The sequence below is a fragment of the Manduca sexta genome, unplaced genomic scaffold (genome assembly GCF_014839805.1).
Source record: "Manduca sexta isolate Smith_Timp_Sample1 unplaced genomic scaffold, JHU_Msex_v1.0 HiC_scaffold_1887, whole genome shotgun sequence".
In the NCBI taxonomy this organism is placed as follows: domain Eukaryota; kingdom Metazoa; phylum Arthropoda; class Insecta; order Lepidoptera; family Sphingidae; genus Manduca; species Manduca sexta.
In genome coordinates this window covers 1-12,182 of record NW_023592796.1, presented here as the reverse complement: position 1 = coordinate 12,182, position 12,182 = coordinate 1, and the positions used below count along the sequence as shown (strand labels likewise).

The following is a 12,182-nucleotide window of genomic DNA, read 5'->3' as shown; positions in this document are numbered from 1 at the left end:
AGAACATAAATATCCATTTTATTTAGTAAAGCTAACATTTTCTTAGCTGGGCCAAGCCTTTTGAATTGATCTCCATTTTGTATGCCTAGAAAATTAAATCTGTAAAACCTTTTTTTAAATATTTGATCTTCAGGCGTTATATAATTTATAGTATAGTATTTTTTTAAATAAGTTTTTAATAATCTGTCCTTGTATATCAATGAATTTAATAAAACAAAATTGAGAATCATTAAAAAATTTCCTTTTATTATAGAAATATTAATAAACATATAATTTCATTCAGTAAATATTAAATTTCAAAGCTGACCACATAAGCTGTTAATTTAGTAAAAAGAAAGCAATTGGAGAATATAAAAAGATCAATAATTATGAAAATATAGAATTAAGAAACACTTTCATTTTCAAAAGCAGTTTCATAAATTGAGAATTTAGATTTATAGATTTCCAAGAAAATAGAAATTAAACATTGGCAATAGTCAGCCTTTCCATAAACACGGGTAATAAAAATGTTATAAAAACTACAAATTATTATAAGGGCGTCTATACAATTTAAAAAGGTAAATAAATAAACACAATAAGGGCATGTTTCTGACAATAAAACATTTGTAACATTCAATTAAAATACGAAAAATAATTTTAAAAGAATCAAAAACACGGCCTTAAAATTCACATCTATACTAATTGTAAAAGAAACGTTTCGAGAGATATTTGTATGTTATTAACTATACAGTTAATGAAACAGTACCTCTCTAGTCGGACAAAATGTCATAAAATTTTTAAACTATTACAATTTACATGATTTACATGATATAGACCTCAGGCGTGCCAGTATCGCGAAGAATCGTTTCCGATTTCGTTTGGTCCTCTATATTTTCGTTATTTTCTGTATCGCACAGTACATTTTCGTTGTCTTTGTCATTTACATGCCCTAAATCGCGCAAACATTCATCCCACATTTGATAAAATTCTTTTTTAATTGGATCTACTAATTGAGATTTGTTGGTGATGTAAACATAGTTCCAGTGGTCTGAGGAACGATCGTTGCCCCAGTTTAGTGTGCCTGTCATCAGAACTCGATCGTCAACTAAACAGAATTTGTGTTGCATCTTGAATGGCTCTGTGATTTTGTATTTTATTTCAGCTCCTAGAACAAGTTTGTCATATTTTAAGATACCAATATAACACGATTCTGATAAACTTTAAATGAACTGTTATAGTCGCGTGTATCCAACAGAACGAACTTGGAATTCCCAGTTTTAATGGGTTTGAAAATTATTCATTTCTGACGAAGACAGTGTTTGTAAATTTTTTCCTGCATAAAAAAAATTTAAATACAAATACTTAAATCTATACTTATCGTAAAGTCCTTACCCGCTTCCTTAAGTTCCTTTATAAAGAACTCGTTCGACTCGTTGCATCTATGCTGGTCGACTATGATGCGAATTGTGATATTTTTCTTCTTTAATATATTAATCAATCGTCCCTGAATTGCCGCGTTGTGGATACCAGGCATGCACACGTTAACGTTTGATTTAGCTGATTCTACGTAACTCATTAATTTATCAAAACAGTTGTGTGCATTATATTGCAGTTTACAAAATACCATGACTTCGTTTATTGCAGTATTCCGACTCTTGTAATAATAAGCCGCGGCGTACACAACACAAGTTATTGCAAACGCTGCCACTGACGATAGAATACGTGGATTTAATCTCATTTTAGGTGATTGAAAACATATATATTTCCGGAGACGCACTAAGACCGATCTAATAATTTTATACTTTGAAATAAAATATAGAGGTCAGTGCGTGGTGGCACCATCACCAACAGTAGTTTTTGTGTATGTTTTCCGACTACCCTCAATACGCTAAACACCTGTTAACTTGAGCATCGTAGTTAGTACATTTTAGCAATATTTCTAAATAGGTGCTAGGGCCTAGGGCCTATTTCGGAGAAAAAAATTGCGCGTAAGATTAAAAATAGATTGTAAAAATATTCTTCATAGTATGTCCTGTGAATACAATGTGTCTATGAATGAGAAATAAGTACCTATATAAGTTACTATTTCCATAACATATTTAACAACATCCATGTAGAACCACAGGAAAATAATAATTTATCATAGTGAGACTGGAATGTCCCGTCACCCGTCACCAGTGAGGTATTGTTTGGAAAACAATTTATTGTTGAGATCCGCTCAGTTACTGCAAATCTTAGCTTGTCCCGCGCTTTATAGTAAAAATACTGAAAAGAACAGAGATGTACTAAGCAATTTATGAAAATAATAACTAATATTGGGCAAAATAATGGATTTAACAATAGACTTGGTCCCGAACTGAAAATTAAAAAAAAATGAAGAAATTAAAATGAAAACTTAGATTTGACCTATTTTATTACTAAGCATGGAAATAATATGAAGACTTGGCTTAGGCATAACGTATTGAATTTCATTGCAAACACTATTTTAATGACGAGGCTGTATAGGCTATAACTCTTTGCCTTCCCAATAAAAAGGGAAAATTAAAAAACAATAGTTATGGCGCGAAAACAGAGAAACCATGGACAGATGTTTTTGTGGTTGTGTTTAGACCAATTTAATTTCATTATTTAAAATAATCACTGATGACGGGATTTATTAATAGTGAATAAAATTTTATTGTATTATTTAAAATAAATCTGATATAATCATGGGTATCACGGGTTTGATACCGTTTTTAGAAAAGGCATCAAGACAAGCAACTATTAGTGAATTTAGTGGTTGTACTGTAGCAATTGATTCATATTGTTGGCTACATAAGGGTGCTTTTGGATGTGCAGATAAGTTAGTGCGTGGAGAAGAAACTAACGGGTAAAGTTTACATATAAATGAGCTTCATAGTAATTCTAAGACAAAAGTATATTATCAAATATTATGTTATAAATAATACCAATTTTTTTAGGCACGTAACATATTGTTTGAAATATGTGAATATGCTTTTATCACATAATATTAAACCAATATTAGTATTTGACGGAAGGCATCTCCCTGCAAAGGCAATGACTGAATCCAAAAGAAGAGAGTAAGTTATTATAATATTTATTTTTGGAATGTAATTATCTGTGAGCCTAAATATAGTGGACAATCTCAATGGAGAGCAGCCATATAAACAGCAGATGTTATATTGCACAGGAGTTTGTGTCCAAGATGCATTCTCTGTTCCTTCATTGTTATGTCTGGGGACACAGTTCAACATGGGCAAAGAGAGATCAAGCTTAGAATTGCTTTACATGCTTACCAAGGCACGGGTGTATCATACCACCAACTTTCACACCCAGAGCTGCGATTGTGTAATTTTTAAGATAGAAAAATCCTGTCGCAATTTTTTTCCCCGACCTGGGATTCAAAGCCAGGACCTCAGTGATGTCATACTCATACTATGTATTATAATTACACCACCAAGGCAGTCAAATTAGTCTTTAGATAGTATGTGGGCTGTGTGCAGTGGTAAATGATAATGGGGCAACCAAACACTACCCTCTTCTAGCAATTGGGCAAAGATCTCAGCAAATATGTCTCCGAAAACCTAGCATAAGTTAAAGTCACTACTGGTTGTCAGGAGATATGTGATGTCATCCTGAGTTCGATTCCTACATTAGACTTTCCTTGCAGACAGGCAAGTGATATTATCAATTTGAGATTCTAAATGTACTAAGAAAATAATACTTCAATTTAAACTCCACTAATATGACATTGTTTTATGGTACCTCCATTAATTATTAGCTAAGACAGGACATAATATAAAAACTTTAATATGCATAAATATTGTGGAATAAAGAAGCAATTAATGTAATTTTTTTCTTAATGTCTTTACAGGTCTCGTAATGGGGCAAAAAAACGTGCTGCAGAATTGTTAAGTCTTGGAAAAGTTAGTATCACTGTTACACATAAAATACATAAGTACCATAATTCCACAGTTTTTAAATATATAGTACAAGAACATTTAAACTGTATGTGTCTAGTTTTTAATTATTTCATATTTCCAAACTTAATTTATAAATATTTATAATATGCTATTTCCAGTAACTGCCTCGGTGGCGTAGTTGTACTGCATGCGCGGTACGGCAGCGCTCTGAGGTCCTGGGTTCGAATCCCAGGTCGGGCAAAGTGATATTTGGGTTTTTCTGCACAGTATTAGCCCGGAGTCTGGAATTTGTGCCCGATATGGCGATAGGCTCGCCCCCTATCACATCATGGGACGGAACACACTTGGCGAAAAGTGGGTGCTATAGTTGCGCCTCTGCATACCCCTTCGGGGATAAAATGCGTGATGTTGTGTGCTATTTCCAGATAAGCGAAGCTCAATCATTAATAAGACGTAGCATAGATATCACTCATGCTATGGCTCTGGCACTCATCAAAGAATGTAGAAACATGAATGTCGACTGCATAGTAGCACCTTATGAAGCGGATGCACAACTTGCCTACCTCAACATCAAGAATATTGCTCAACTAGTCATTACCGAAGACTCTGACTTGATATTATTTGGATGCAATAAAGTGAGTTGTTTAATCAACTTGGTTTAAAAAAATCTGAGGATGTGTTAGAAAAATGAAGTATAACTAAGTGAACTAATGGCCAATTTAAATAAATAAACCCAACTTTGAATGATTCCCAAGAAAAACCCAATCAAAATCTATAAACATGTCAAGTTTGCAGTATTCTGATACTGATCAAGTTTTACTGATATATTTGCTATACATCTGAAGGTAAAATGAGGTATTATTTGAAAGTGGTTGTAATTAATTACACAAAAGAAACTCAAAAAATGTAATTTTCAGGTATTTTTCAAAATGGACCTTGAAGGCAGAGGCACACTTGTCGACACTATAAAGCTGCCATTAGTAATGAAGTGTCCAATAGAACACTACACATTTGACAAGTTTAGGAGGATGTGTATCATGTCAGGATGCGATTATTTGGCTTCTTTGCCAGGCATAGGACTTGCTAAGGCGCGTCAGTTTGTCACCACCACGCAAGATCCCAGCTTTGCCAATGTAAGTATGAAATACCATTCACATACTCTTGATATTTCAACAATAAAAAAGTCTTGTATTGTTCATTTCTCTATCTGGACCCTACACCCCACTTTATTTATCATTGCAATGAGGTCACTGACATATCCCTATAAAAAAATATAAAAAGCCATGAGAGACTAATTTTCCCAACATGCAAAGCCTATGTTTTGGTATTTCAGGCCCTTAGGAAAGTTCCCAGTTTCTTCAAGCGACCATCCCTAATAGTTACAGATGATTACCGAGAGAGTTTCTTGAAAGCAGAAGCTACATTCAAACACCAGTATGTTTACGACCCAATAGATAGAGCTATGGTGAGATTGACAGACCCTGACGATGAAGGTAATCTAGTAAAATTGGTGTCTAAAGATCTTTAAATACTTATGTGATTAAGAAATGCATTTCATCTTACTTCATATAAAAAAAATCTATTTCATTTCCACAAATTTTATTTCATATAATACATTTGAATTGTAAGATCTATGATCATACTGACAGTCTCAAATTTTCCTAATCTCCATCATCGGCTACCATCAATATAAAGTTTTCCCTAAAATGAGCAAATTTTACCTGTTAGACTATATTTTACTGACTAATATATATTTTTGCAGACATTGAAAAAGCATTATGTGTTAATGCTGGTGAATTATTAGACCCAGATATCGCTTTTCAATTGGCGTTGGGAAATTTGGACCCCTTTACCTTGGAGAAAATGGATGACTGGCATCCAGACCATCGAAGTGTGGATGTGAGTTGAATATACTATTTATTGTAGTTTACATATGAGTTAAGAAGTTAACTGGTAGGATATTGACTTTTGTGATGTTGGTATCCTCATAAGTACAAGAATATATGGTAGAAAGTTAAGCCTTTGTCTACTTGGTCAGAGTAATATTTTAATCGAAATTAGGCTTATCGTTAACAGTATATTCAAAAATTATCAGATTTATACATAATATTTATAAATTAATAATTATTATGCCTCTTATTTGTTATACACTTCTTACTAGAAATACGTTAAGTTACATTATATTTTTAAGTGTTGTTGCTGTGCCTAGGTCTCCTGGAATTACATTGTATTGTCCATTTTTAACCTAATTTATTTTTTATGTTTGTATTTTTGCATTCTGTGTTTGCTTGTGGAACTTATCCTTACCTAGCGTGTAAGTTTTATATTTTTGTATAATTGTTACAACTGTAAGCAAACCTAAATAAATAAATAAATAATTTATCATCTTATGTAAAAAGATATGCACATAGGATGCAAAATAAAGCATTTTGTTACTACGCCAATAATTTATATTCATATTTACAGACACAATCCATAAAGACTGGCAGTTGGAAACAGAAGCTATCCAAACATCCAAGTATATGGTCAACAGAATATAGAACATATCTCGACAATCACTGCCCATGGAAGAAGAAAGTAAAGAAGCTTGAGCCGATTATAGCGAAACCCCAGACGAGGCCGCGGCAAAATGTCCATCTAGTGAGTAGGAATGTGCCGGAAACGCAGGACGAGAGGTAAATAAGGCAAACCAAATGTATCCTTGGGTTTCTATTAGAAATTTGACAGAAAGTATTATGTGGAAAAAATTGAGTGTTACCGTTTTGTAAACGGACGAAAGGCGTTCTGTTATTAACGTGCACTTCCAAATGATGGTGCTGTATTACACAGTTTTTGCAAATAATTCCATGCTATCTTTTCCTTGTACCGGAAACAGTTCCCAAGTTCCATTCAGTTAAATACAAATAGTTAAGCAGTCAGTAAAAAGACGAATCTTATTTTTTTATAGAACTTTTATGTAGAATCAACCGTTTTCCTTATGACGGCAGTAAGGCGTTGTAGGACGCCGTGTCTTTTTTATGGGCGCGGCAAAAAGATTCAATTACTCCTGATGGTAACCGTAGTGGGGTCCACTAACTCTTAGCGGGCATATACATGTAAAATATAATTATAAAGTTCCATTATTAAATTTACAACACGATTTTTGTGTGAAACAAATTATTTTTCTTCTTGTTTTTTTAGTTTATCAGTAGAAGCTTTGAGCCAAATGTACATGATACCTGCTAGTAAAAGGCAAAAACTTGATCTGAATGACGAGAATGGTATGACCCAAACAGATGACGAAATGTTACAAGAAATAACACAAAAGGAAAAATCACCGATACTTGAAAACAAGCAGAGGTCCTTTAAGAAATTTATGAGTAATGGCCTTGAAAAACGCCTTAGTAAATTCCCTAAAACAATAATAGGTAATAATGTAGTTGAGAGTAAATTTTTCAACAATTCTGATAGCGGAATAGTTATCATGGAGAGCGAAGATATAGAAGATACTAGAACAACCAGAAATCCATTCAAAATAAAAATTGAATCTCAAAGTTCTGGTTTTGATACACAATGTTCCGAAATACCAGATTCGCAATTTTCTGATATGCCTGAATCTCAATTACCATTATCTCAAAAGGAAAACATAGACAATAGCCCAACAAAAAGGCCAATAAGTCCAATATTGGACCCAAGTCCACATCGCAATCCATTTAAAACATTGACAAAAATGCCCACATTTGATGTAAATACTCAGGATTCTGTGATTGAAGACACTTTTTCTGTGGGCTGTTTGGATGCTCCTATAGATTCACAGGTTGGTATGAATATAATAGATTCAAATAATTTGCATGCTAGGTAAATATTAAAGATAAAATGCTTTATGCTTATAATAATATCTATATCTCTTCAAAGAGGGGAGCGTGTCTTCCTAGAACCGCGTGACCATGTAAAGGGGATTGTTAATGTAGGTTTTGCCAATCGATTTCTATCACTCGAGAGCAGTTATTTTTGTTTGTATGAAAGGAACCATATATCCTTCTGTATTCCTGACAATCAATATACAAAATTATATGATCACCGTCTTGAGTAGTAAAAGCGTTACAAATAAACAAACTAATTTTTATATTATTAGGATACAGTGGCGAAGCGTCCATACAAGCCGATTCCTACCGGGTTACCTTTTGTAAATTAATTAAAAATAATAAAAGAAAAACATAACAGTATAACTAGAATAAAACTAGTATAATAAACAAGTCATCTTATACTTATTCCATTAAATCAATACTTCAACGATAATGGTACATAGTTCATATTATCAATTCGTTAAATCGTAACTCGTGCGCAATGCTTGCGCCTTATAGTGTTCGAAGTGAACCCGGCCGCGCATAGCTTCCTTCGCAATATTGTTGTCTCTTTCACACGCAGCGCGGTGTCTTTGTCTAATCTTTTGGAAGTGACGTAAAAATACATGTGTGCGTGCGTGTCTGTGTACTTCAGGGTAACCCGAGAATTTACGGCTTCATGTTGAGCTATTGGCGCGAAATATATTTAATAATTTAGGATGTATAATTAGTGTTTGTGCGTTATTAATTCTTGTTGGACTCTTTTAGGTACCTATGTTCAAAATATATGATTATTTTGTAAATTCAGAGACTAGACATATATGTTAGGAGGAAATTATTAAGTATTATAATATTTTATTGATTTTAATTTATTGTGAACAGCGTATTATTATATTATGTTAACTGTAGAAAAAAATATTTTTTGAGTTTCCCTTTTGAAAATGTTCACCCTTCGCCACTGTTAGGATACTTGGTAATTCCCCTGACTTCCTCTTCCTTGCATTGAAGAGAAGGGAAGTATGAGGATTTTTACTTTACACTGCAAAGTGGTATGACATAAAATATATTGGCACCCCCGATCTATATCATAAACCGGCCTTTATATATATTTTTTTTATTCGGTTCGGAAAAGTGACCCCACTGCATCTGATGGTAAGTGGAATGTCTACTCTGATGATTACCCCTCGGTAGTCGACACAATTATGACGGCCTGTTGGAACCGGATATACAGGCTGATCCCGGAACGCGACACACTTACGTGGGCCGCTATGGCGGGTTTTAACACGTTGTGTACGGTGTTTGCTATCCGAGCGGATATATAATATATCTACCAACAAATATTTACGAATACGTGATGAAAATATAAAATTTCTAATCCCAGCCACAAAATTGTATATGAATATTTTACATACATACATAACATCACGCATTTTATCCCCGAAGGGGTATGCAGAGGCGCAACTAGGGCACCCACTTTTCGCCAAGTATGTCCCATGATGTGATAGGGGGCGAGCCTATCGCCATATCGGGCACAAATTCCAGACTCCGGGCTGATACTGAGCAGAAAAACCCAAATATCACTTGGCCCGACCCGGGATTCGAACCCAGGACCTCAGAGCGCTATTGTACCGGACGTGCAATACAACTACGCCACCGAGGCAGTGAATATTTTAAATAAAGATTATTATGTAAGAGCAAAAATTTGTATTACAAAATTATTCTTTTCATGGATATTCAAATAGATTAACGCAGCTTAAATGTGTAGAGCGTATTTTGCTAATAATTAAAACAAGTATGAGTATTATAATCATGAAAAAAATCTTATACAAGCATACAGGAGAGACACTGCGAGTAGACAATGGATATTAACGTGGTAAAATTTACCTTTATTATTTCAGACGACCTTCTGCGAATCTCCCGTAAAAAGTAGTCAAGCGACGACTAGTCAGAAATCGCCGCCTATATTTAATAGTCAACCCACCAAATTCGGCGCCAAAACGAATGGTCTTAGAAAAACACCATTAAAAAAGACTGTATCGTTGCCGAGCAATCAACCCACATTGTTGAGCAAGTTTGGATTCCAGAAGAAGTGAGTAACCTTTGCTAGACCTATACAGGGTCATTTTGACATTGCGTTACTAAATGAGACCATATACTTTAAAATTAAGTATATTACTGCTGTCTACTGGTGGTAGGTCATCCATATTTGAGAGTCCGCCTGGATAGATATCACCGCAATGTCTATTTCTGCCTCCAAGCAGCAGTGTGTAGTCACTGTTGAGTTCTGGTTTGAAGGACATTCTAGCCAGTGTAACGACTGGACATAATGAGACTTAACATCTCACGTCTCAGGATAGCGAGCGCAGTGGAATAACAAACAATACTTTGTAATTTAAGGTTTTGGTGTTTCTACTGTTTATGGGCGGTCGTATCGCTTACCATCAGGCGAACGGCAAGCTCGTCTCGTCATACAAAGCAATAAAAAAATAAATATATAGATAATAAGATCTATCTTTGTAAATGAAAGAAAAGATTACAGCGCCTTCTTAGCTTTTTTAGATATCTTTATATTAAAAATATCAAAGAATATCATTGTTTTTTTTATTGTATAAAACTGAATTATAAAAGTTATTTTTTTATTTTCAGACCTATGTTAAGAAAAAGTTGAAGAATTTTACAACGATAAAGAAGTGTGCATTATTTAAGTTTTAAGCATTTGAAGAGTACATTTATTTATATTTAATGACTAAGTAAACCATACTTGGTAATGTGTTATAATTATGATTGAATTTGTGATAGAAATAATGATGTGATATATTTTTAATGTGTTTGTTTTATTTTATTGAGGGAACTTCTAGAAAGTAGAATGCTCAGCAATGGCTCAGTATATGTTTAATACACGACCAATATTATTATTTATTAATTTATTTATTTGAACAGCCAACAAAACATACATCTTACATAGTTTTTTTTTTAACTATATAACTAACTTTTATTATACTACAAATTAACTCTATTATAAATACCAAGAAGATTGGAAAATTTCAAATTATTATTCGATGGATTACTCGACGTTCATAGAAACTAGGGTGTACCTGAAGCCTTCTTAGCGGAGGCGGATGTAGAAGCGAAACTCTTCGCCTAGGCTGGGGTGGGAAGGTTAACAGACACGGAGGCGAAGGTCTAATTGGAAGTGTAAAAAGTATTCATAGATTTATTATGGTAATAGATAGTCAAAAGGTTTATTTCAAATACATGTAAGTTCTTATATGTATAGTACACAGCATAGCTTGCCATAGACAGGCCCTATATCTAAATTTGTTGGGGCTTCAGGGCAGTGCGAACTTTTGGGCGCCTGCTTAGTTAAATGTAGGTGCCCATATCAAGAGAGACTCCAAAGCTCTGGGGCTCCGTATCACTGATACGGCGGTAGCTATGCCCCTGATGGTACACTTAAAGAAACTAGTAATCACTCGTAATCAAAATAAGTTATTAGTATTAAAAATTCACAAGCCGGAATGGGCAGCATTTACCTCATATGTAAAAGTCGAACGCTATGCAGGGCTTCCATTTTTATTATTTGTTCATACAACCACTTTTAGATATGTGATATATTCTTATATTCTTGAAATACGTACTTATTTAAAATTCAATCTAAAAGAATATGAAACAAACAACAACGTCGCCCCAAGCTTGTTATCAGATCGGTATCAGAACCTGTCTTTCACAACCGAGTATTCAATTTGATTCTATTCTACGAAATTGTTTCACGTAATTATTAAAATGATAATGTTGCTAGATACATATGAATTCTATCATACTTAGGTAAGTACTTGTTTTTGTATTTTAAACCAAAAATTGCAGATAATTACGCTATTATACATGTTAGTGTTTTTTTAAATTGAAACCGACACTTAAAACAAACAATAACTTTCTTTATATACATATTCTAAAACCGTAATGGCAAATATTACAGCTAACTATAACAATTAGTTAAAATTGTTAACTTGTAATCGAAGCTCCGTCAACATGGATCTGATTCAGAAATAGGATCGTTTTAATTTATTTACTTAAAGTTACAATTTTCATGAAACTCCAGTTTTACTTTTTCTCCTTTACGAAGTTAAAGCATTTCCATCGAGATTTCTGATTCATTCCTCCTTTAATAGCTGGTTATAACAAAGTTACAAGACACGTACACAAATTACACACATTAAAACGTCAGCGTATGCGTGTTATCGCAACATAAACCAATTTAAAATTAATCTGATAAACCGACGTCCAATAATGCGTTTTTAACAAGGGTACAACATTTCTTATTGCGGGGTTATTTGTAACAAAAGATCAAGGCGATAACTGCACACTTGATTACTGAATTATAATTTTAAACATTACATACAATATTGGCTGTGATTACATCTGTTATTAGATTTTTGGATAGTGATGATTTTCGTAA

The 12,182-nt window shown here is 33.7% G+C and overlaps 2 protein-coding genes across 2 annotated transcripts; one reads left to right on the top strand and one right to left on the bottom strand.

The window, feature by feature from the left end:
* Positions 1-221: 221 nt before the first annotated feature.
* On the bottom strand, positions 222-2,038 carry LOC119191753 (mitochondrial cardiolipin hydrolase-like). Its single transcript, XM_037445620.1, has 2 exons — positions 1,372-2,038; positions 222-1,144 (listed from the first exon to the last, which is right to left on the bottom strand). The coding sequence occupies exons 1-2, from the start codon at positions 1,715-1,717 to the stop codon at positions 801-803; spliced, it is 690 nt and encodes a 229-aa protein (XP_037301517.1). The 5' UTR covers positions 1,718-2,038; the 3' UTR covers positions 222-800.
* Positions 2,039-2,528: 490 nt separating this feature from the next.
* Positions 2,529-10,550, top strand: LOC115446733 (exonuclease 1). The gene is made up of 11 exons (XM_030173506.2): positions 2,529-2,848; positions 2,940-3,059; positions 3,854-3,905; positions 4,328-4,537; positions 4,820-5,035; positions 5,236-5,395; positions 5,665-5,801; positions 6,369-6,577; positions 7,083-7,698; positions 9,625-9,815; positions 10,373-10,550. The coding sequence occupies exons 1-11, from the start codon at positions 2,688-2,690 to the stop codon at positions 10,392-10,394; spliced, it is 2,094 nt and encodes a 697-aa protein (XP_030029366.1). The 5' UTR covers positions 2,529-2,687; the 3' UTR covers positions 10,395-10,550.
* The last annotated feature ends 1,632 nt before the right edge of the window (positions 10,551-12,182 follow it).